At 39.2% G+C, this 26,911-nt stretch overlaps 1 protein-coding gene across 2 annotated transcripts in view; it reads left to right on the forward strand.

Annotated features, from left to right (window-relative positions):
• Positions 1-10,873: 10,873 nt before the first annotated feature.
• The window catches only part of LOC126162331 (trithorax group protein osa), a 66,261-nt gene continuing 50,223 nt past the window's right edge, over positions 10,874-26,911 (forward strand). For both annotated transcript variants that reach the window (XM_049918762.1, XM_049918763.1), the window contains exons 1-2: positions 10,874-11,519; positions 11,685-11,772. In XM_049918762.1, coding sequence (XP_049774719.1) covers positions 10,980-11,519; positions 11,685-11,772 — 628 coding nt within the window. In that variant the 5' untranslated portion in view covers positions 10,874-10,979. The remainder of the gene's footprint in view (positions 11,520-11,684; positions 11,773-26,911) is intronic.

Genomic DNA, 26,911 nt, shown 5'->3' on the forward strand with positions numbered 1-26,911 from the left:
TGTGACGTTGCACCACTTCTGGCCTGGACAGTAATAGCACACTTGGCCGTCCAGTGATCAGTGGAACTCGGCTGACTTCATGCCGCTCTGGAACGTTTACAATCGTAGCCAACCATAGCTACCCAATAGTATTCTGCGCCGCAACAGTAAATCGCCGTTGTGAATTTAGTGGGGTGCTGTGCGTAGCGATTGTAAATATTATTTACAAAAATGAGCGAAGAGGCGGTACCCTTTCCTTCTAGCGATTCCCCATCAACCTACGAATCACTTCTACGACGCATTAAATCATTCATTACATGTTCGTTTCTTTAACAAGCTGTTAAACTGGATCCCCTGGGAGAAGGAGGTGGGGCTTGTTTTAGGAGCCACTGGGCTAGGAGCTGATCGTAATCTATCACTCCCGCTATCCTCCGCTCAGGGGCCAAGTAAAGTTGTATGATCAGTACATACGCTAATTTGGTTGGGAAGAGTGTCATAAAATCGTTGTGTACTCTCCTGAGGAAATCTGACCCACAAGAGTAGCAACTGGCCCTTATGTCCTGGGTGGTCCCATACATGTGCTATTGTGGGCAGACTCGGAGATCTTGCTGGCCAAGGGAGTACTTCAGCATCAAGCAATCAGTTCATAGAGATATGTGCCATCTGTAGACGAGTATAATACTGCTGCCAAATGGCACCATGATCTGTCATATGAGTGGTAACACATGACGACGTAGAATGTCCGTAACGTATCATTGTGACGTTAGAGTTTCCTCCATTACATCCATTCATGGTCTGAATTCGTACCTGATGGTAAGTCACGAAGTGCAAAATGGCTAAGCAGGGATGGCTAGAGGACAAATGTAAGGATGTAGAGGCACATATCAATAGGAGTAAGACAGATACTGCCTACAGGAAGATTAAAGAGACCTTTGGAGAAAAGAGATCCACTTGTATGAATATCAAGAGCTCAGATGGAAACCCAGTTCTAAGCAAAGAAGGGAAAGCAGAAATGTGGAAGGAGTATATGGTGGCTCTATACAAGGGCGATGTTCTTGAGGACAATATTATAGAAATGGAAGAGAATGTAGATGAAGATGAAATAGGAGATATGATACTGCGTGAAGAGTTTGACAGAGCACTGAAAGACCTGAGTCGAAACAAGGCCCCGGCAGTAGACAACATTCCATTAGAAATACAGACAGCCTTGGGAGAGCCAGGCCTAACAAAACTCTACCATCTAGTGAGCAAGATGTATGAGACAGGCGAAATACCATCAGACTTCAGGAAGAATATAATAATTCCAATCCCAAAGAAAGCGGGTGTTGACAGATGTGAAAATTACCGAACTATCAGTTTAATAAGCCGTGGCTGCAAAATACTTACACGAATTCTTTACAGACGAATGGAAAAACTGGTAGAAGCCGACCTCGGGAAAGATCAGTTTGGATTCCGTAGAAATGCTGGAACACGTGAGGCAGTACTGACCCTACGACTTATCTTAGAAAATAGATTAAGGAAAGGCAAACCTACATTTCTAGCATTTGTAGACTTAGACAAAGCTTTTGACAACGTTGACTGGAATACTCTCTTTCAGATTCTGAAGGTGGCAGGGATAAAACACAGGAAGCGAAAGGCTATTTATAATTTGTAGAGAAACCAGATGGCAGCTATAAGAGTCGAGGGGCATGAAAGGGAAGCAGTGGTTGTGAAGGGAGTGAGACAGGGTTGTAGCGTATTCCCTATGTTATTCAATCTGTATATTGAGCAAGCAGTAAAGGAAACAAAAGGAAAATTCGGAGCAGGTATTAAAATCCATGGAGAAGAAATAAAAACTTTGAGGTTCACCGATGACATTGTAATTCTGTCAGAGACAGCAAAGGACCTGGGAGAGCAGCTGAACGGAATGGACAGTGTCTTGAAAGGAGGATATACGATGAACATCAACAAAAGCAAAACGAGAATAATGGAATGTAGTCGAATTAAATCGGATGATGCTGTGGGAATTAGATTAGGAAATGAGACGCTTAAAGTAGTAAATGAGTTTTGCTATTTGGGGAGCAAAATAACTGATGATGGTCGAAGTAGAGAAGATATAAAATGTAGACTGGCAATGACAAGGAAAGCGTTTGTGAATAAGAGAAATTTGTTTACATCGAGTATAGATTTAAGTGTCAGGAAGTCGTTTCTGAAAGTATTTGTATGGAGTGTAGTCATGTATGGAAGTGAAACATGGACGATAAATAGTTTGGACAAGAAGAGAATATAAGCTTTCAAAATGTGGTGCTTCAGAAGAATGCTAAAGATTAGATGGGTAGATCACATAACTAATGAGGAGGTATTGAATAGAATTGGGGAGAAGAGGAGTTTGTGACAAACTTGACAAGAAGAAGGGACCGGTTGGTAGGAAATGTCCGGAGGCATCAAGGGATCACAAATTTAGCATTCGAGGGCAGCGTGGAGGGTAAATATCGTAGAGGGATACCAAGAGATGAATACATTAAACAGATTTAGAAGGATGTAGGTTGCAGTAAGTACTGGGAGATGAAGAAGCTTGCACAGGATAAAATAGCATGGAGAGCTGCATCAAACCAGTCTCAGGACTGAAGACCACAACAACAACGGTAAGTCACACCATGACGCCAGGAGCAACAGCGCCGTGCCTCGCCAAAACATTGGAAGAATGGGACCTCTTTCCAGGTTGTCGCCATGCTCGCAGACGATGGTCGTGTAGGGTAGTGCAAAACAGAGATACATCGCTCAGCACAGTGCGAAGCCCTTCATCAGAAATCCATTCTTCCCAGGCACGGAACCACTCTAAGAACAGACGTTTATGTTGTGGTATTAACGGCAGCCTATGCATCGGACTGTAATTGCCCTGTCTGGCTGCTGTTAGTCTCCGGCCAATGGTGCGGGATGACATAGAATGTTGCAGGGAATCGATTACTCGTTCTCTAATGGCGGGAGCAGATGTGAAAGGGTTACACAGTACTTGGAGCACCATATGGCGGTCACCCCCTTGTGGTGGTCAGAAGTGATCGACAGAATCCTTGATGACGGGTATACTAACCTTCTCATTCCCACGTAGTTCAACATTAGGCCATTGTCACATCTGAATGCCCCAAAAATCTGGGTAACGTACGATTCGACCAGTCGCCTTGATGGAGATCCCCAATGAGACCCTTTTCAAGCTCTGTCAGATGCTGATAACGCTGTCTCGAACGAGTACGCGGCATCTCCACGTCTTTCACAGTGATCATTCGACATTAGACGCTCTTTAAGCACCTTAAATGCCGTACCAATCATGCTAACAACATTAAACACGATCAACCCTACTGCCCCCTGGTGGCCGTTCCACCTGTCACAAAGAATTTACCTGTCATCTACATATCCACAGATGGTGTATACGTGTACGAAGTTACATTGACATCCAACCATGTCTTCTGGTTACTTTTTATCGTCATGCAGTGTATACTTACGACCTAGTAGTAACGTCGGAAGCTCCACGAGATTATATTTTAACTAAAGTTCAGTCTTGATCACAACACTTATGTCTCAATAACACAGGTGACCGGTTTCGGTTATATTTAGACAACCATCTTCAGGCTCGTGGTTTCCTTGGAGGATGGTAGTCGGAGCTCACTTCGTAGCAGCTGAGGAGAGCTCCGCCTAGCATTCTCCAAGGAAACCATGAGTCTGAAGCCGGTCACCTACGTTATTGAGACATAAGTGTTGTGATCAAGACTGAACTTTAGTTAAAATATAATACTCTATTGATCACTGTTTCCAAAAATGTTTACCAAAACTCCATGAGATTCTTCCCAGACTATGCAGTTGTTTATAGGAAGGTATCAACGCCAGAACACAAAGGCAAATGCAGGAAGACTTGCAGAGGTTCGACGATTGATACAGAGACCAGAAGCTGACACTGAACGTGACTGAACATATTGTGAGCAAAAAGGCGAATAATTTCACTATTGTTAGCTTACACTATAGGCGAAAAATCATTGAAAACAGTAACTACCGTAGAATGCCTCAAAGTAACAGTCCAGAGCGGCATCGAGAGCAATGTCCACTTAAAACAAATAGTAAGAAAGAAAGACGCCAGGCTGAGAATCATTGGTGGACCATTAAAGAAATGTAATTCATTGTCGTGGTCCACTGATTCTTTGGTATTGCTCATCAATCTAGGATCCTTACCAAGTTGGATTTATAGACACACAGAAGATTCAACGACGAGCGGAGCGTTCCGTCACGGATCGTTTCTTGGCGTGAGAGTGTTACAGAGACGCTCAACAAACTCTACTAGCAGACGCTACGAGAGAGCCATTCTGCACCATACAGGGGTCTGGTGCTGAAATTCCGAGAGTACATTCCGGGAGAAGTCGGGTACGTAAATCTTCCGAAATGACCATGACAAGAAAATCCGAGATCTGAGAAATTAGAACTCATGCGGAAGTTTATCGACTGCATCGACGTATCATTCGTGAATGGTGCGCCTGGATAGCTGAGTAGCAGTCTGCACGGTAGCTCAGCGTGTTCGGTCAGAGGGTTAGCCGCCCTCTGTAATAAAAAAAAAACTCAGTTAATGGAACGACGATAAACTTGAACAAGCGTCCTGAGACGTCCGCCCCGAACAAACAGAACGAACAATCACGAACAAAATGAGATAAAAAGAAAGTGGTCAGCGCGATGGAATGCCATGCGAAAGGGGCCCGCGTTCGATCCCCGGCTTGGTTGGAGATTTTCTCTGCTTAGGGACTGGGTGTCGTGTTATCTTCATCATCGTCTCGTCATCCCCATCGACGCCCAAGTCCCCGAGGTAGCGTCAACTAAAACGACTTGCACCAGGCGGTCGGCCTACCCGGCGGGAGGCCCCAGCCACACATTTCATTCGTGAATGGAATAGCGAAGAGGTGCCAGAAGTATCCTCTGACGCAAATCGTAAGGTGCTTGCGGAGTATAGACGAAGCTCCAGTGACCTATTAGGATTTTTATGGATTTAGTCGTTAGTGCACAAATTTGAGACATTGGGGAAAGTAACTGCTGTGGCATTTTTACATCTCATAGCTACAAAGAGGCCTTACTATATCGAGTGTGAGCATAGCGATAGGGATTAGTGATCAAAACGTCGTAATAGCAACGACGGATACTAAAATTAATAAATCTGACAAAAAGGCTAGGGGAGGTTCTACGCTGGAGAGAGCGGGTAAGCATTTGTTGGCATCCTACTTAGAAAATGAAGGGGGCGTCGTTTAGTTCCACTGTGATGTAAGGGCAAATTTGAAACTGATTGTCTGTCGCATTCTGGAGAAGCACGTGCCAAGTAAGTGTACTACTGGCGAAAAAGATCCACCGTGGTGTAACAACAAAATTCGGGAAATGCTGAGGAATCGAGACTGCACTCTCGGTTCACGAACGGACGCATAAATATCGACAGCAAAAGTTAGTAGAAATTGAAGCTTCTCTAAAAAGACCGATGCGCTTTAAACTTGGGAAGGGAGCTTTAAACTTCCATCGTCATATGGTGTGAACTCTGAAAAACTCTGGTCCTGCCTAAAATCGCTAAGCGGGTCGAAGGCTTCTATTTAGCCATTCGTAAACCAATCTGGCGTGCAATAGAAGACAGCAAAAGGAAAGCTTAAGTTTTTAAGTTCGTGTTTAAAAAGTCATTTTCGCAGGAGGCTCGTACGGGCGGTCATCGTTTGACCAGAACACAAACTCACGTACGGAGGACACAGAAATAGGCATTCCTGGCTTTGCAAAGCAGCTGAAAGAATCGAAAACAAAGAATTCAGCAGATCCAGATTTTTTTACACGGAGTACTCTTTGGCATTGCCCCCTCGCTTAGCTTTCGTCTATCACGAGTCTCTTGCCGAGCGGGGCGTTCGAAACGACTACAAAAAGTGCAGATGACTCGTATTTATAAGAAGCGCAAAAGAAAGGTCCCGTAAAATTACATATCAATATCCATAACGTCGGTTAGCAGAATTCTTGAGAATTTTCAAAGTGCGAGTATAATAAATTTTTTTGAGAGACAAAAGCTTCCATCCACAAATCAATACGTATTTAGAAAGCGTCTCATGTGCAAAATCAAGCTTATCCTTCCCTCGCACGGTTTCCTACGAACCATGGGTGGAGAGCAACAGGTAGATTCTATATTCCAATATTTTCGGAAAGCGTTGGACACAGTGTCACGCTTCCGACTGTTGACGAAGTTCTGAGAATACGGAATAGGTTCTCAGACATGTGAGCGGCTCGAATACATTTTAGGTAATGGAACCCTATAAGTTGTCCTGAACGGCGAGTTTTCTTCGGACACGCAGGTATCGTCAGGGGCACGCCATGGAAGTGGACAGGACCGCTCTTATTCTGTATACGCATGAATGTTTTGCCAGGAAGGGTGAGCAGCAATCTGCGGCTGTGTGACGATGACAGTGTAGTGTACGAGGAAGAGTCTTCTTTGAATGACTGAAGGAAGATGCAGGCTGACTTGGTTGGACGCTCTATTTGGTGTGATGCAAATATGCAAAACTGTGAGTTAATGTAGATGAACAGGAGAAACACTCTCGAAATTTTCGAGTATTATATTATAGAGGAGTGCTGCTTCATACAGTGACGTCGATTAAATATCTAGGCGTAAGTAAGCAAAGCCGCATAAAATGGAGCTACCAAGTAAAGTCGGTTGTAGGGAAGACATATGGTAGACTTCGGATTGTTGTTGTTGTTAGTGTGGTAGTCTGCAGCCGGAAGACAGCTTTGGTCCAGTGCAAAACCTCTTCATCTCTGTAGAGCCGCGAGGGGTAGCCGCGCGGTCTCAGGAGTCTTGTCACTGTCCGTGCGGCTGCCCCCGTCGGAGGTTCGAGCCCTCCCTCGGGCATGGGTGTTTGTATTGTCCATAGCGTAAGTTAACTGAAGTTAGATTAAGTAGTGTGTAAGCTTAGGGACCGATGACCTAAGTAGTTTGGTCCCATAAGATCTTACCACAAATTTACAATTTTTACCTCTGCATAACTACTGCAAACCACATTCATTTGCACCTGGTTTCTGTTTTCAAGCATCAACAGTTTTTGCCCCTCACACTTCGCTCCAATACAAAGTTGACGATTTCTTGATGCTTCAGGATTTGTCCTATCAACTGATCCCTTCCTTTAGTCAGGTTGTGCCATAAACAGTTTTTTTCACAAATTGATTCAATACCTCTTCATTTGTTAATCGACCTACCCATCTTATCTTCGGCGTTCTTCTGTAATATGACATTCCAAAACTCGTAATCTCTTCTTGTCTTGACTGCTTATCGTCAACGTTTCACTTCCATACTACTACATTAAAGATATCCTAACAATTAAATTGGTTTTAGGTGTTAATAAATTCCCCTTTTTCATAAACGCTTTTCTTGCCTCAGTCAATCTGTATTTTGTATCGTCTCTACTCTGGCCATCATCAGTTATTTTGAATTCCCAAACAACAAAACTCATCTACTATTTTTACTGTCTCATTTCCTAATTTAAACTCGGCATCATCGGATTTAATTCGACTACATTCCATTACATTTGATTTACTTTTATTGATGTTCATCTTATAATCTCTTTTCAAGAAACTGTCCATTCCATTAAACTTCTCTTCCAGTAGTTTTGACATCTCTGATAGAAATACAATTTCATCAGCAAATGTTAAACGTTTGTTTCTTCTCTCTGAACTTAAAAATTCTCTTTACAAGCTTTTCCTTCGTTTCCTTCACACCTGTACAGATTGAAAAACAGTTGGGAGGTGGTACAACCTCGTCTCCAAGGTGAATATTGCCTCGAGTGTTCCTACATTTATCGGCAACCATCAAACTGATCGTCTTCGAGACCGTCTTCCACCAGTTTTCCCGTCTTTCTGTAAATAATTCGTGTCAATATTTTGCAATCTTAACTTATTGCACTGATGATTCGGTAGTATTCAAACTTGTCAGCCTTCTATGGAATTGGAATTATTACATTCTTCTTGAAGTCTGGGAATACTTCGCCTGATTAATATACCTTGCACACCAGGTGGAATAGTTTTGCTATTGTGATGTTTATGTTTAAAGCTTTCCCGGCGTACTGATTGTTCCATAAAAACACGGGAGAATTGTCGGATATCAGTAACGTCCTGCCACGATATTTCGGCGCAGAGTCTTCTGGCCATCTTCAGGTGAGTGCCACTGTTGTAGTACTACAACGTTTTGCTATTGCTTACTCTCCCAGGGATTTCTACAATTCTCAAAGAATGTCGTCTACTCTAGCAGATTTGTTTCCACTTAGGACATTCAGCTCTCTGTCAAATTCATTTCGCGTGATCATATCTCCCATTTCATCTTCATCTACTTCCTCACATCCGTCTGTAATATTGCACATTAATTTGTTTCCCTTACATACAAATTTTATGTATTCATTCCACCTTTCAGCTTTCCCTTCTTTGCTTAGTACTGGCTTGCCATTTGAGCTCTTGATATCCATACAGCTGCTTCTCTTTTCTCTAAAGATCACTTTAATTTTCTTATAGGCATTATCTATCTCAAGTTATGCATGCTTCTGCCGTTTTGCATTCTTCCCCTAGCAGTTTTTGCCTAAGCATTTTGCACTTTCTGACAATCTCATTTGTTGGACATCTGTATTCCCTTTCGCTTGCTACATTTCCTGTTTTCTTATATTTTCTCCTTTCGTCAGTTAAATTCAGTGTCTCCTGTGCTATCCAGGGATTTCTACTAGGAGTTGTTTTTCTAGCCTCTGCTGCCTTCACTATTTCATCTCTCAAACGCTGTCATTCGTCTGCTATTGCGTTCTTTTCTCCTGTTTCGTACCAATGTCACCGGTAGGTTCGATCAACACACGAGCTTTAGAAAAACGTTCCATGAACTCAAATGGGTCTCCCTGGAAAGATGAACACGTTCTTTTTGCGAAGTACCATTGGCAAAGTTTAAAGAACCGTCATTTGCGACAGACCGCAGAAAGACCACTCCCACCAACATACATTCCACGTGAAGCTCACGAATATAAGAGAAATCAGGGCTCACACGGAAGCATGTAGATAGTCGTTTTTCACTCCCATCTACATGTCAAACAGGGAAGGCAACGACTAGCACTAGTATAAGGCACCCTCCGACATGCAACGTTTGGTGGATGGTGGAACATGTAGGTTGTGATGTAGATATCACACTAGTATTCACGTGGGAGCAGGGAAAGTGTGAAGAACGTACGTCACGATAGTGCGATGGGAATTTGAACCCCGCTTTTCCTGAATACTCGTACATCAGTACTATCTCCCTCGATAACTCTCTGTAGAGTGTTCCGTACATCCTTCATTCTCCGTTAACCGATTACAACTAAACTAACCTGAATGTTTTCTTATATCTCAACGCCTGATTGGCCAGTGTAATATGAACATTCAGTATAATTACTTGATCTTGTACAAACATATTACTATACTGTTACACTTTAATAACTATATTTGACCCGAAGGCCATAGAACAATTCATGCTCCTAAGTGTCTTCATTTAGCACTAGTCTGCTTTACCTGAAAAATGATTTAGTTGAATTCTCCTTCTTTCTGGTGGTATTTGGAAGTATGAAACAGAACAACCAAATTATTTACAAATAATAGACAGTTCTGCAGTATTATGATTTTTCAGTCATTAGTAATAGCAACGAAGGTTCTATTAAATCTGGAAGTCACTGAATACGATGTGTGTGTGTGTGTGTGTGTGTGTGTGTGAGAGAGAGAGAGAGAGAGAGAGAGAGAGAGAGAGAGAGAGAGAGAGTGTGTGTGTGTGTGTGTGTGGTAAAAGGAAACCATCCCTTAAAACAGCAAGTTAGTTCTCATTTTTAAAACCGAAAAAAAATCTGTGCAAATGTAAAATTTTTCTGTATAATGTGTTGAAATCAGTTTATTTTCGTGCGTATTTTAGTAAACTTGCTTTTCCTGTCTGTCTGCTGATTCTACTCTAACAATTTCAGCCTTAAATGGGTGTTGAAAAAAAAAACAGATATCTTGTATACTGAAAACAATATTCCTGAGTTTCTAGTTTTTCGTTTATCAGGAAGTAAATTTTATACAGTGTAAATACAGATATTTAAGTAGAGTGGAGGTATTCTGATTGAAGGAGCACTTATCTCCACATACTCTAATATTCACTTTGTAGTTCATTTTAACGCCTGACACCGAGCGAGGTGGCGCAGTGGTTAGCACACTGGACTCGCATTCGGGAGGACGACGGTTCAATCCCGTCTCCGGCCATCCTGATTTAGGTTTTCCGTGATTTCCCTAAATCGCTTCAGGCAAATGCCGGGATGGTTCCTTTGAAAGGGCACGGCCGATTTCCTTCCCTCACCCGAGATTGCGCTCCGTCTCTAATGACCTCGTTGTCGACGGGACGTTAAACACTAATCTCCTCCTCCTCCTTTAACGCCTGACAGTTCACGGAAGCGCTTTTCATGAACCGAAAGGACTTCTTGCCTTGTTCTCGTCTAATCTTCTACTTTGTATCTGTTTTACAAAGTTATATATTATTATATACTATATCTGGGATGTATCAGACTTGTCTTATAGTGATGTCGAATGATCAGAGAACCAATAAAAAATAAAATAAAACAGGAACAGCTCACGTATGGTATGCGTGAAAGTGTATTTCGATCCGTTTTTCTGACATATTTAGGCGGATGGACGAAATACAAAATTTGTACCGTAAATATAAATTTTTGGTAAAGAGAATCAGGAAATCGTTTACTGAAATAGATTTGGTTCTACAGAGCGCAAAGTCAATTAGATCGACTTTCTTCCGTACGCAATTCAAAACGAGCGCGCAAAGTCGATCTCTCAAACGCAACTATCCTTGCACTCGAATGCGTATCGATACCAAGCCCGCTGCTAAATGGGGATTTTGGGAGAATTCTGGCTTCATAGTGTCGTGTGCTAATACTTCTAAAATCCTTGATTCACAGCAGAATTAAACTAAATTGTATCAATGGTTTCTGGAAATGGTGTGTAAGGAAGACGTTGTGTCATGGTTTAAAGAATTACGTGGTCACAAACGTATTGATGTGATGTGCAGTTTGCTGAATATGTGCCTTCCATTCGAACTGAGGTATCTTGGCACATGTCTGGAGGAACTTGGAAAGAGAGATTTCCATGATTTAAGGGAAACAGAAACACGAGCGAATAACGTCGCCGAGCTTGCGGACTTGCAGTGTATTAGTGATAAACGGACACAAAGGAAATTAACGTTGTACCTATCTCTTTTACAGTCCTCAAATCATGCATGTTCTAATGGCCTGTACAAAATTTTAGCGAGCTTAGATTTTAGTGATCTTAATTTAAATGCGGACAGTGCTGATGAAAATCCTTTTGATGAACTTTTACTACTGTATACGTTAGCGGCTAATCACCCTGCATTCACCTACGAACAAAAATCTGTGCTTGTTAATATTTTATTGAAGCTTCAAGACGAAGAAGACAAAATTTTCGCTGCCAAACAGCCAGTGGGAATTGGCCTGCTGTACGTGAAGCCTCCAATCCAGGTTAGCAACAGCAAAATGTATACCAAAGCGGTAAACTCGATTTATGTACATCGAAATTCCGTGATGTTTATGTTTTAATAGGTTAGGAGTGTAACATTTCAATAGGATAGCGTGCAGGTTTGAGTTGAATACACAATGTTGACACAGTATTTTGTCACTGTTTAGGCCTGCGTCCCTTGCCCGGCAACAGAAGATCGGCAAGATGTAATTAGCCACTGCTCAGGGATGGCAATACCCCCCACTCACCCAACAGGTGAGCTAGTACTGGTTTTATTTTATTTTAACCTCCAATAATTATACTAATGCGAGTGTACAATATTTACTAGAGTACACAAGCACTTTCGAACACCCGTATTGCCTTAAGTTCCATCGTTAAAAATGAAATCAGCAACTATAGTTGATTTTGTCGTGAAAGAATTTTAGAAAATGTGTTAAAGTCCCAAAATATCCTCGCTCTTTGAGAGTCAGTGTGTTAATGCAGTAATTATTTATATACATTGATTAAATTGCAGTGTTGCTTGTGTGTATAGTAAACAATACGTTGGCGCTGACATTTCAGCCCTCACCACCATTTCAAAAACATTTTTGTGTATTTGTATGTGTACTGCTAAACTCATATCATGTATTAAAAATCTAAAATACAGAAAGTGTCAGTTACTCGTATTAGTTGACACCGTGGAATAAGTTGTTTACTATTACGCAATCAAATTCAGAATGTTCACATGACGGGTATTTTCCTTCATCCAAGACAGCTGTTTTACTTAAGCATTTTGCATATAAAGTGTAAAAAAAATTGTGAACCTACCTAATATGTCTGTTGTATATAGTTCAGTGTAAATTAACATCATACTTAGTTCAAGTTCTCCTATCCCATAACAACTGAAGAAAAAACATTTTGTATAATTATAATATTCACAGAAACATTGTTCAGCTCACTAAATCTGACCAGATATTATTTTATACAGGCTAATTCCAACTATAAGCTTCTTAAGTCCACAAGTAAGATTTGTATTTAGTAGGCCTACTTACAGAGCAAGATCTAAGCCCAAGTGAGACTAAAGGCCAAACTATAAGTTTTAGAGAAAGTTGTATTAATCACTGGTGAAGAAAACCACACATTACCATTTTGGAAGTGATAATTTCCTGGTGAAATGGTACTTTCACGACACTCACAAATAAGCTATTGTATTATAAACTGGATGACCTGAATCTCTTGTTGATGCAAACTATCATATATTTTGAATATTCCCCTCATATTAAAATTTGCACCATTCACCTGGCATTGACAAGTAATGTTCAGCTACTTATGTTTCAAATTTAAACATCTGACCATGGATTCGTTCTTATTGTTCCCCAGTTATTGCTTCTGTGCTCTACTGTGGTGTTATTGTACTGACTGCCAGTGTGTGCCATCGGCTGTGTCCTGTTCAATGGTTGTGACTGTTTGTATAATGTGTTAGAGGTTTTTTTTATTATTTAAAAAGTTAAGTAAAATAAGAAGGTACCAAATATTATATGTTGAAGAGCCAGACAGTGAAAGGATAAATGATTACATATCATGTGTTTTTGTAGTTTGTTGACATAGGTAGTAAACACCCATCTCTGCCACCAGAAAACAGTAGAACATTTTCCTGTAGAATTACTCATAATAGAGATAGCCTAAATATGATTATTAGCCTGTGTTTTAATTATTTGTTCTGTAAGATCAACACTGAAACATGATTGTGAAACATATAACTATAAAAACAGATATCATGTCATATGAAAAAAAGGTATTTATTTCTTATGGCATTGATTGTGGTATGAATTTAAATAGGTTTTGTTGATACTCAACAGCTTTGCTTTTTGGTTTTACTTAATTTGTTTGATTTATGGTACTAAGGCCCTGTTGGTATTTATTTGTTCATTTTACTTGATGTCTAGTAGTATGTTCCAAAAGTTCAAATATGAACATATTTTGTTTTATTTTTACTTTTAATTCTCTTTGCCAGTTTGATGTCTTTTTATTATGACTGCTGATAAACTTTGTCTTCATAGTGTTTCACATTTCAGTACTTTTTTCTGCATTTGTAATTTTTTACTGTGGCTCATGTATAGATGTTATTGAAATTAGTAAAATATTATTTTTTTCCGTTTATGGACAGTTTACATTGAATGTGAAAGTAGAAGGTGTTTTTTTCTTCGTAATAAAAACTTGTGCGTTTTACATAGGTTACAGAGTATATCAAGTAAATAAGCTGTAGGACATTATCATACTTGCATCAGGCGTTGATGTTATTGAGAATTATAGCCATAAGCTTACTAATCATGATTATTGTTTACTGATTGTTTGTGTGATCTTACTAAATCCTGCTGCTTGATTATATCATCAACCACCCCAATTTCTGTCAATAAATATGAAAAATTTTCAGTTCCATTTTCATGAGGTTTGCCAAGATTGTGCTCAGTTCTTTAAGATGTAATCTGATTGATTGTGTTTTATCAGTGTACAGTATTAACCATCTTATGAAAGATTGGTGAGAACAATTAACCTTATACTTAATGCCACCAACATTAGTCTTCAATGTTGCTATTGTATGAGTACAGCCAAGGGTCTGTCCTGGAGGTGCAGTTTGTGTTAGTTTCAAGCTGAGTAATTTTTGAGATTTCACAGCAAATCTGTCTGGTTACACTTGATAGTTCTCAGTACCTATTACATGTTGTGGGGCTCTTCAGGCTAATACTAAATTGATGCATCTGTCTCTTTGGCAAGGCAGGGTGCAAGTTCCTTTTGTGATAATTCCTTCGCTTTTTTCCAGCTCTTTACGTTACACTTACTTGCAGCTATGCTGTTACGCCCACAATGTCTCTAGGCCTATATAAAAGAATTTCTGTTGTAGAGCATCACAGATAATAAATGTTACTGGAAGTTATTTTCTCTCAGTGCCCATTTTTTAACTATTATGCACATACAAGCAACAGTGAAGTTTAGCTCGAAGCTACTTATTCCCTTTATTTTTCTCTACCAGATTAGGTTGTTACCACATACTGCCTCCAAAGAAAACAGTTGATTACAGCTTTCAGTAGCACCCTTGAATTAAAATGTGAACTTTAATGCTAGGGCATTTTATGATCTTTTTCCATCCAGAAATCTATTCTATTGAAAAGAATAAAGATCAGACAAGAAATCATAAAAATATAAGGTAAATCAGTCGCAGTAAAGTCTGTTTCATGGCACTATGTTAAGTTGTGCACAAAACACCCCATTTGAAGTGCTTGGCTTTAATAATAGTAATAATTTTTTTTTTACTTTTTGTGGTAGACCTACTGATTTTAGCTTGGTGTAACATTCATACTCGGGGAAGCAAGTTTAGAGTTATGTTTATGAAGGTATTTTTTGTGTAATTATACATACAAAATCATTTTGTGTTACTAATTTTAATACTGGGCTTTTTGGGAGCATGTCAACATACGGGAACAATTAAGACTACAGGATGGCCATAAAGTATATTTAGACTCGGAATTATATGCTATCTGCCTGGCTTGCAAGTTGACCACGTCACTGATGTTTGTCTTTGGATTGATTGATGATCAGAACAGAGGGCATCTGAAACATTTCCCAAGTGAAGAGCTACTTTCTCACAATTGATCAAAGTCTAATTACTTGATGGTTCCTTATCGAACCATTAATAAAAACTGTCCTGTCATCTGTATCATATTTTTGTTGTTGTGCTTCCTTTCTTGGACCCACAAACTTATCACTAAGCGCTGCCCCAAAGTAAAGTCATTGTGGTATCAGCCTTTGTTCTTCACTAAACACAGAAAGGCAAACAATGAATTAGTCACTGTGCTGTCTTTATACTCCTCCCTGAGCAGTTACTTAGCAGTCATTGTGCAATTCATGTGAAGAGGACTGTTGCAATATCAGTGGTTTGGATGGATGGTTCAAATCATAAATATTGTATCGTCTTACACTGTTACACATATTTAATTACAGTGTAAAGTGACACACTGGCCATACTGTACACCTCCAATGGTTTGGGGTTGTCTAAGGTGATTGTTGTTGTTCACAGTTCTTTCACCTGTGGCAGTGATTTGTATATGTAAGTTTCATCGTAGTTCTGAGTCCACATTAAATTGTTTCCTTCAATATCTGGCTAGGTACATTAATTCGAGAAAGGCAAGGGCATACCACCCCCAGTTGGACCACTCCTGGTAATGCACTGGCCTATTCAAACCAACTTTCAGGTAGAGAAAGCAATGATTATTGTTGTCTGTACTGCTCTTTTGCATTACTGTAGGTTTGCTAACTGTAAATTCATATCTGTTTGAAACTTACTTACAAGTTCCTAGAACTGTCTTCTTTTTTCGAAGCTCTGTATCCTTTAAAACGACTCGTTGCTGGTACTAAGTTTTCCTGCTGACGAAACTTGCCATTTCATATGTTGTACTTATGGCATTGTCCACTCTTCAGATCATAGCATATGGATTTACTAATTACTATTTTCATGAGTAACCACAAGTAAGAGCCAACCAGAGTGGCCGAGCGGTTCTAGGCGCTTCAGTCTGGAACCGCGTGACCGCTACGGTCGCAGGTTCGAATCCTACCTCGGGCATGGATGTTTGTGATGTCCTTAGGTTAGTTAAGTTTAAGTAGTTCTAAGTTCTAGGGGATTGATGACCTCAGAAGTTGAGTCCCATAGTGCTCAGAGCCATTTGAGCCACAAGTAAGAGTTTATTTCTACTTCCATTTTTGTATTCAGTGAGCTGCAATCTCTACATTAAATCCCTGGATCATGTATGTGGGAGAACCTTTTGCCTGGCCATGTCTAACCACGTCAAGGGAAAGCTTAAGAATATTTTACTAATTGCAAGATAGTGGTGCACAGCATGTGGACCACCGTTATATGTTAACAAATATGACAGTTGTTGAACGACTTATTTCAGTCTCTCAACTGTTCTTAGGTCAACCTACATATCAACAAAAGAAGAATGTCATCACACGTGCAAAAGACAGTAATATCACGATAGCCTCAGAATGTGTGTAACACGATATATCCTGTGCATATACTGAAGTGCTTGTATATGAGCCATTACCATGCAGGTCATATCAGTTTCATGAAAAACATAAGTAAAAAAAATACTAATTATCAAAACTAATTGTTCAATAAATATTGTATTCTTTGTTAGGTTATGGTAGTCCAACGTGAAAAAGCAAGAAAAAAGGGTGTGCCCCTTATACACTGAGGTGATGAAAGTCATGGGATAGCAATGTACACAAATACAAATGGCACTAGTATCTTATACACAATGTATAAAATGACAGTGCATTTGCAGAGGTGCCATTGGTACGTAGGTGGTTCATGTGGAAAGGTTTCCAATGTGATTTTGACCGCATGACGGAAATTAACAGATTTTAAACATGTAACGGTAGGTGGAGCTAAATGCATGGGACATTCCATTTTGGAAATCATGAGGGAATTGAATATTTGAAGACTCACAGTGTGAAGAGTGTGTAGAGAATACCAAATTTACGACATTATCTCTCACCATGGACAGTGCAGGGGCCAACAGCCTTCATTTAACGGCCAAGAGTAGTGGCTTTTGTGTAGCGTTGTCAGTGTAACAGCCAAGCAACAGTGCATGAAATAATTGCAGAAATCAATGTGAGACCAACAAACATATCCATTAGGACAGTGCGGCAAAATTTGTCATTAGTGGTGTATGGCAGTAGACGACCAATGTCTGTGCTTTTCTAACATCACGACATTGCGTGCAGCACCTCTCCTGGGTTCATGACCATATTGGTTGGAGCCTAGGTCACTGGAAAAGCATGGTCTGGTCAGATGAGTCCCAATTTATAAGAGCTGATGGTAGGCTTCAGGTGTGGCACAGATCCCACAAAACCATGGAGCTAAGTTGTCAGCAAGGCACTGTGCAAGCTGGTAGTGGCTGCATAATGATGTGGGCTGTGTTTACTTGGAATGGACTGGGTCCTTTACTGGAAATGGTTATGTTCGGTTACTTGGAGACCATTTGCAGCCATTCACATACTTCTAGTTCCCAAGCAACGATGGAATTTTTATTTGTGATGATGTGCCATGTCACCAGACCACAATAGTTCACGACCGGTTTGGAGAACATCTGGCCAATTTGAGTGAATGATTTGGCCACTCAGATTGCCTGACATGAATCGTGTTGAACATTTATGGGACATAATTGAGAGGTCAGTTCATGCACAAAATCCTGCACTGGCAGCATTTTCACGATTACAGACGGCTATAGAGGCAGTATGGCTGAGTCTTTCCACAGGGGCTTCCAACGACAAGTTGAGTCCATGCCACATAAAGTTGCTGCGCTACCCCAGGCAAAAGGAAGTCCAACATGATTTAGGAGGTGTCCCATGACTTTTATTTTCTTTGATAGTGCACTTGAATTATTAAAATTTTTACATCTACATTTGTACTCCATTAACCACAGTGCAGTGTGTGGCAGTGGGTACTTTGTGTACCTGAATCACTTTCACCCTTTAATTTGTGAATCATACAGTGGGAGAACAATTGTTTAAGTTGTTTTCTTTAAGGCCATATTTTTAAGTTAGTCATTAACAAGTCCTATTTTAGAGGAAGCCATATTTTTCTAGGCTTGTATTGAAATCCATGCTCTTAAATTTTTAGAGTAATTCTCTGGGATTGGAGAGACCTTTGTCAAAATAGACAAGTTTGACAAAATATTGTTAGTTACAAATTGCATGTAACTAATTTATAATAATAAACCTCTCAGTGGCCCACAACTACTTTCTTGTATCATCTCTCTCTTTAGTTGATGAATTCTGTAGCTGTTCAATTGTTAATTGATGACTGTTAAATGGTTCAGTTCTGTCATGCAAAGTAGTGTCAACTTTTGCCCATCCATGTTGGACAGTGTCTTTGGTTTCATGATGTTCTCTTGAACTTAACTGTGGTTGCCTATACTTATTTGCTCTCCCTCCTTCCTCATCGTTCCAATCTTTTCCTACCCTCCTCCCCTCACTTGTTCATTGCGTGTCCTGTTTGACCTCCTTAGAAATGAATATAACTGCTTCACTTGTAATTTCCTGTTGTTTTCTATTCAGTGTGTCCATTTGTCATTTTACTTCCTGTCAGTCCAATTGGTCAACTGGTGGTATTTACCCACATTTCCTCTTTGCATGGCATCACATTGGCCATACTGAGGCACTTTTAAAACACCACTTAAAACTTAAATGTGTTCATCTTCAGATGACCTGTGAAATTACATATTATTTGTGATTTCTGTACTTTGGTTATCATTCATTTTGCTCAGATGTGAAGTGATTTGTTCTTGGGACACTATACTTAAAAGCTCATTAATTCGAGTAGTCCTTCCTCAAGGCAGTAAAATAATGCATATGTTACATTCGTGCATAAATGGTATTACACTTTAACATAAAGTTAAAACTCGTGTTTCCTAATCAGTGTCGTAGCAGGACATTATTTGCATCTATTTATAAAAACAAGGCCCCAGTAGTAGAAGACATTGCCATACTAATACCATAATTCCTGTCTCCTACTACTCCAATAGCAAACGTTCTAAATGCAATAATGTCTCTGTCATAGTAAGAATGAAAGATTAGATGGGTAGATCATATAACTAATGAGGAGGTACTGAATAGAATTGGGGAGAAAAGAAATTTGTGGTACAACTTGACTAAAAGAATGGATCAGTTGGCAGGACATATTCTGAGGCATCAAGGGATCAATTTAGTATTGGAGGGGGACCAAAAATCATAGAGGGAGACAAAGAGATGAACACAGTAAGCGGATTCAGAAGGATGTTGGTTGCTGTAGTTATTCAGAGATGAAGAGGCTTGCACAGGGAAGAATAGCTTGGAACAATAAATACATAAAAGTGATGGGCTTTCTTGTTATCTGGCTCTTATTTTCTATTTTTTTATGAGCTGCTAATAATAGAAGCACATCACTAGGAGATGTCTTGATTTTAATTGTTACGGATACATGTGAACTGAAAATAAAGTGGAGAAGGAAAAAATACCACCACCATTAGCTGTGAAAAAAATTGAGGAAATTACACACTAATTGTGGGGTTACAATACATGAAAAACAAATACCAGTAAAGGAATCACAAACAAAACAGAGGAATCAACTCTTTCATAGTTAACATCACTTTTCTGCTTGAAACAGTTTTCTGCATTTCTTGAATGCCCACAGCTTTTACATTGTGAACCAGTTTAAAGGTCAGGTCTATGTCTGTATTTCATTCGCACAGTTATCTAGTCTCCAGTTCTCGGGGTGTAAATGAATGTCACGACTGAATGTTATTTTTCTTCTGCATCATTTTTCTTACAAATTCCTTGGTTTCCCAAAGTTATTTAAAATAATTTTCAGGGCAGTTCCTTTGAAAAGGTCGTGGTAGAGTTGTGCTCCACCATCTTTGCTCAGTCTGAGCGTGTGCTCTTCTCTGATTACCTCATATTGAACAGGACATTAAACATTACAATCTTCCTTCGTTCATTTCCAAGTAAATTTTCCTTCAGATAAGTAGCCTTTGATTGACTTATTAAAGATCTTACGTATCAGTTTCTCTCTCTCTCTCTCTCTCTCTCTCTCTCTCTCTCTCTCTCGGATGTACTGCTCTGTAGGTTTGCTTTCATTTTCACAGTACCATACCTCACTCAGTAAGAAAGGAACCTTTCTTTACAGGATTACTTTGTTGGAAGTCTGTCTGTCCCGTGGCTAAGAACTCGTTTTTTTCTGAGGAACAGATTGGTGTATCAAGTTGAAATTTGTCACATACTAAGGTCTACGATCCCCTGGTGGTGTAACAAATTTAAACTTCTAAGTCAGTGCAATCAAAATATACAGCTATTTGCATCACATATTTTGATACAAACTCACTCATCAAAACCTGTTACTTCCCATTGACCCAGAATCATTAAATTTGGCAAGCAACAATGTTTCACAGCTGTTAATTAGTAGTTATATCACATGACAAAATATAATATTTTGTCTTTCATTTGTTATCAGACTGTCTGTGTGTTTTTCTGTTAAGACCCCTTTTGCTCAGAAATTACTATTGCGAATGTGGAAATACACAAAGATTCTCAATTCCCAGGATAGATCAACTGTGAACACTCTCTCTCTCTCTCTCTCTGTGTGTGTGTGTGTGTGTGTGTGTGTGTGTGTGTGTGGGAGGGGGAGGGGTAAAATCCTCAGAGCACGAGTCCTATTCGCACTTTGCCAAATATTATATTATTATATTGATTTGCATTATTTAAAAGTTTTAGAGCACTTCAAAGTCTATGGTGAATGCACATCTTTCTGCACTAGTTTCAACTGCCATTACTTCTACTATATTATAACAGTTGCACCTAGTGATGACACCATTGTCAGCAATACTGAAACTTCTTGGACATTCCTCGTGTTTTCTTTTATGTGAGTTCTACCAGTATTGATTGAGGTAAAAAGAAAACTTATTATGTTAGTAACTCATTTGTCACATTTGTATGGCTGGAGCTTAAAAGACATTGCTTTACTTCCTGTAAGAGATGAAATTTAGCATAAAACAGTCAGGTCTGATGAATAAGATTAATGATATCAATGTGGAAACCATAGTTGTCAACAACATTGTTGTATAACAGTGTTTTCTCAACTACTGTTCAATAAATGTTGGTGCATATGCACCTCTGCAGCAGGTGCCTGGTTCATGCACCCATGCGGAATGTTATTCATCAATGAGGAAGGCTGGAATTTGCACGCCAATACCACAATTGTACATCCACTGAGTGGCAACAGATAGCATCCTCAGATGAATCCCATTTTATGCTCCATTGGATAGATCGCCATTGACGCATAAGGCTTGAAACACCTGAAAGCAAACACCTTGCAACAATTGTCTGAAGAGTCCAGGCCAGAGGAGGGACCATTATGCTCTGGGGAATGTTTTTGTCACATTCCTTGGGTGATCTCGTCATTCTGGAAGTCACAATGGATGAACACAAGTATTAGTCTATCCTTGGAGGCCATGTCCACCCTGACGTGGTTTGTTTTATCTCAGCCCAATGGCATCTACCAGCAGAACATGGCACACAGCTCACAGTTTATGTGTGTGGTTCAAAGAACACCAAGATGAGTTTCTCATGCTCCTCTGCCCACCAGACTCCACAGATTTAAACTCAATGAAGAATCTGTTGGACCATCTCGATTGGGTTGTTTGCATCATGGATCCTCACCCTTGAAACCTAGCACAGGTGGCCATGGCACTGTAGTTGGCATGGCTCCACATACATGTCAATATTTTCCAGAACCTCACTGACACTTCCTGCACATCTGTGTAGTCCACACTGCAAAAGTTGGTTATTTAGGCTTTTGACAGGTCATCACATTAATGTGACTAGACAGTGTATAACCATCTTGTACAGAAGTACATTTTTCCCCATCTGCTTGATAATATTTTGCATAATTTTAAGAAAAAAAATTGGGATGTATTCACAATTTGTGGTATACAAAATCAACTACATTATGAATTGAATCTTTCAAGTTAGCTGCTAATAGTGGTGTTATATTTCATACAGAAAGCCTGTTCCAGTAGTGCTGCCATTGTCAAGTACACACTTGAATATTATAGTTTGTGAAGTTTATGTACTTCTGCAATATTTGTGCATGGAGTTAATTGTACATGGATATTTATGTCTAGCTGGGCTAGACGTAAATATTTCATCATTGATGAATCCTTTTGTCATTTAATGAGCCATCTTTCGAAAACTTGTGAAAAAATGATGTATTGCCTGCAAAACAGGTAGAGTTAAACTGAACTGTATTGTGAGACCAAATGGTTTACTCGTATTGGCTGTTGAAGAGGATCTGTGCAAATAGGTTCCTAAATAAAGAAGTTGAAATCTTTGATTCCAGTTTCTTTGGGCAATATTTTAAAACATTTTTTATACGTTAATAGGCATAGTTGACAGAAATGGGTGAAATGTGAGACATGTGTATCTCATAAACGTGATGAAATTTATGTACATGGGGAAAAGTTCATTATGGTCATCAAGTTGACATCCTGGTAACCACGGAAGTAGCAGTTAAATGACAATCTTTTGACTGTGTCTGTGGACCTGGTTAATAATAAAACCTGGCATAAATATATGAAATATGCTCCACATGTGATAGTAGTTAGGAAATAGCGCAGTTCGCCTTGTATATATGTAATTTTAGCAAACATTTAATCAGTGATATCAAATTGTATTTACTGCAGGTTTCATTCAAGTGCATTGTTTTGTGAAAGGAAGTAATGTTTTTTGAGTCTGAGAACAAGCATAGTCCCCCCTGGGATGCCATCTTGAAACATCTGCATCTGAAACTGAATGAGCATCTCCATTTTGCTTTAACACTGCCTAAATGCACATACATGTCTTCTCCATTAATCCTGCCAGGAGAGTGTTCCAAACTGAAGATCATTACTCAAGAATAAATCATATGGTGATTTTTTTTTTTTTTTAAGTTACACCTCTTGTGGTTGAATTACATTTCAGAGTTTGGCTTCTGTACTTTCTATAACTTGTGTGGTGTGATTATTCCACTTTAAATTACGATTCTAAGTACATTTGTATGCAGCACCAACAGCCCTCAAGTGCAGTTATTTTTTTACATGCAATTATGGACAACGGAGATAAGAAAACGTACGTGGAAAAATTTGGCAGTATTCTATCTGCTTTTAAGAGTAAAAGTTCTTTTGAAGCAATTGTGTATTTCTTCTATTTGATTTTCCTGGAACAACTTCAGTATATAGTAAGGAGACACATAGTTAAGACTCAGTGCTCCGATTTGGGAGGAGCAATTTTCAGTTACCTGTCAAGCCATTCATATTCAAGTTTTCTCTTTTCTTAAAATACTGGAGTTGAGTGAGGTGAGTAGTACCTTTGTGAAGGATTTGACTGATTTCCTTCCCCATACTTATGATCTACGATCGAGCACCCTTTCTTGTCACCTCATTGTCTGTACTGCTTTAAAATTCAGCCTTCCCTATCTTCTTCTCTCTCTTTTAAGTACCTCTCCTGACATAATTTATTCAGCATGTTTTCAGTCAGATCATTTTAGCATTTCAAAATGGTGAATTAATACAGTACAAATATAACTACATAGTGTGTGCAATGTTCTTGAAAACATAAAACAATGAAGTATCCTTTATTTCCCATTCAAAAATCATATAAAAAGTGGGAATAACTGTCAAGAGCAAAATCTCATGTATGCTTCCAAGCAAATACCCTATTTTAATGGCAGAATGCAGAAGTGGAATTATAATCCTTGACCCATTTATTATGCAGGATGGCAGTGCCTGTCCAATCTGTCTCCTAACCAATTATAAACACTCAATACTAGCCAATAATGTGTCATGTCACTAGCTATTAGGTTACAAGATGTTCCCTAAACTGAGAACAGCTGACCAGCATTGTAGACATCATCTCCATTAACAGATTATTACAGAGTCATTCTATGTCAATGACATAAGAGTCTCCACTCGATCATCTCCCATTTTTACAAAATTTTTAAAGGGTGTAACTTACATATGGGTCTTACATGAAGCCGTATCAAATTACAGATTGATGAGCATTATTGTGGAGCCAGCAGCTGTGTTTTTGTAAAGGATAGTTTTTTTCCATGTAGTGACAAATATGAATATATCACTAAGTTTGCTTTACTGTTGCTCGAAATCTAAGGGGCCTACCACGTTTAAGCTTTGATAATTCTGATAAACTTTCTAAAAACAGCAGCCTAGATGTTGAACATATGCAAAATTTACAGCAGATTTATCACAATTTGCTGTCAAAGCAGCTCTCAGAGCTTTTTGTGACAAATTTGGATCATGTTTTGGCAGCTTGTAACATATGATAGAATGACTTTCTGATGCTTATTTTTTTCCCCCATTCCAGCCGGCCAGCATTTCATAAGTCTGTGCAAATGATATCGTAATTACTCGGTTATTTACAAATTTTGTCTGGTTTTCAAACGGGTCATCAAATATCTGAGTGCTCAGCACCTTTGAAGAGGGCGCTTTATCTGACTACTCTGCACCTTTGGAAAGGACTCTTTAGTTTGAGTATGACAAGTGTTTCACTTCTGAGACAAACCAGTTCAAAGGAGTAAAACTGCAAAAAACTTTGACTGATATTATGAAAAAGAATTTGTGGTGTTTCTCAATATGGACATTTGAAAATCTGAAAGTTGTTATTAACTGTTTTTCTTAAAACAAAAATTTTCTCCGCACTTGACTTTTAGAAGTGTTTGTATTTTCATTTAGATTAGGTGTTCCCAGACTTTTTGCCACTGTGTACCATTTGATATTTTTAGAAATTTGGGCGTACCACTACAGCTTGTTCACTTTTAACAAACCCTGAGATGGGGTGGGAGTGGTGCGGAATGCTGAAGACGAATGCCACAGGGGTGAGGAGCAGTACGAGGCAAATAACTTTCATCATCTTGCTCAGTGTCGACAACAGACACATTGTTTTTGCACTGTGCTGATAAACTACTATGTATGGTAGAAATGTGACACACCCAAGTAATAAGATTTCCACACCCAAGTAATAAGATTTCATGGAATTATTTTTTTAAAAAAAGTCATTCATGTTCACATGTGGTACTTATTCATAGCAAATAATATGTGCTTAAATCAATAAATGTTTTGTTTAACTGCATATGTACCGCCCTGATATGTTCTTGCACACCATCAGTGTTATGTGTACCACTCTCTGGGAATTCCTGATTTAAGTTGTTTCTGTGTAGTACGTAAAAGCCATTCTACCATAAGATACAAGTTGCCAAACACAATCCAAATTTGTAATGACAAGTTTTATGAGATACTTTGACAGCAACAATGATGTATTGCAGATCTATCAGACACATGTTCAGCAACTAGGCTGTTGTACCTAAAAAGTTAAACAGAAGTTCGAAGTTTCAGCATGTAACTAAAAAGTTAAGCAGAAGCTCAGAGTTTCAGGACATGAGTCCCCCTTGATCATGAGCAACAATATAGTAAACTTGGTGATTTATTCATATCAGTCACAACATGGAAAAACTGGCCTTTACAAGAACACGACTAGTGGCTGCAGCATATTACTGATCAAACTGCAATTTGGTGTGGCTTCACATAAGACCCACACATACATTTTGTACAGCTTGTACAAATACCTGGGTGCAAAAATCTGTATGAATATTAAGTGGAATTGCAACACATGCTCGGTCACAGGTAAAATGAGTGACAGACTTTGTTTCATTGGTGTAATAGTACAATTAGTCTGCAAAGGAGACCGCTTACAAAATGGTCATGCAACCAAGACTAGAATAATGCTAAAGTAGTTGGGACCTATACCACATATGACTAACAGAAGATATAGAATTTATATAAAGAAAGGCAGCACAAATGGTCATAGGTTTATATGATATGGAGTAGCATTTGCAAATCTGGATTGACGTCAGCTGTTTTCGACACAGGAAAAATCTGTGCCAGACCGGGACTATCGCCTGGATTTCCCAGCATGACACAAATCTTCATGTGTCACAAACATCTGATGTCAATCCAGTTTTGCAATATGTAAATCAATTTTGAACAATTTACCTAAGCTGTAATAATCAGAATGTGTATGCATGTCTGAAGAATGTGTATAAACACTGACATTGTGTTACTCGACCCTAATATTATTGCACCTGGAAGTGAGGGTGCTATGTTTAGCTTACTGTGAGGTTTTATCGTGATATTTCATTAGGATATGCTGAACCACTTGATAAAGTATATGTGCTTCTGCCTTGAAATCCCTCACAGTGCAATGCCTTTTCCTTAGTCATCATTGTAGTTGTTTACTATAAAGTCATTGTGTCAATGTCTACATGGAGACTCTGCAAATCACATTTAAGTGTCTGGCAGAGGGTTCATTGAACCACCCTCACAATTCTCTATTATTCCAATCTCGTACAACACACGGAAAGAACGAACACCTATATCTTTCCTTACGAGCTCTGATTTCCCTTATTTTGTAATGGTGATCATTTCTCCCTATGTAGGTTGGTGCCAACAAAATATTTTTGCATTCTGAGGGGAAAGTTGGTGACTGGAATTTTGTAAGAAGATTCTGTCACAACGAAAAAAGCCTTTCTTTTAATTATGTCCAGCCAAAATCCTGTCTCATTTCAATGAAACACTCTTCCATATTTCGCGATAATACAAAACGTGTTGCCCTTCTTTGAACTTTTTCGATGTACTCCATCAGTCCTATCTGGTAAGGATCTCCCACCGCGCAGCAGCACTCTAAAAGAGGATGGATGTGCGTAGTGTAGGCAGTCGCCTTAGTAGATCTGTCACATTTTCTAAGTTCCCTGTCAATAAAATGCAGTCTTTGGTTA

The sequence above is a fragment of the Schistocerca cancellata genome, chromosome 2, assembly GCF_023864275.1.
Source record: "Schistocerca cancellata isolate TAMUIC-IGC-003103 chromosome 2, iqSchCanc2.1, whole genome shotgun sequence".
In the NCBI taxonomy this organism is placed as follows: domain Eukaryota; kingdom Metazoa; phylum Arthropoda; class Insecta; order Orthoptera; family Acrididae; genus Schistocerca; species Schistocerca cancellata.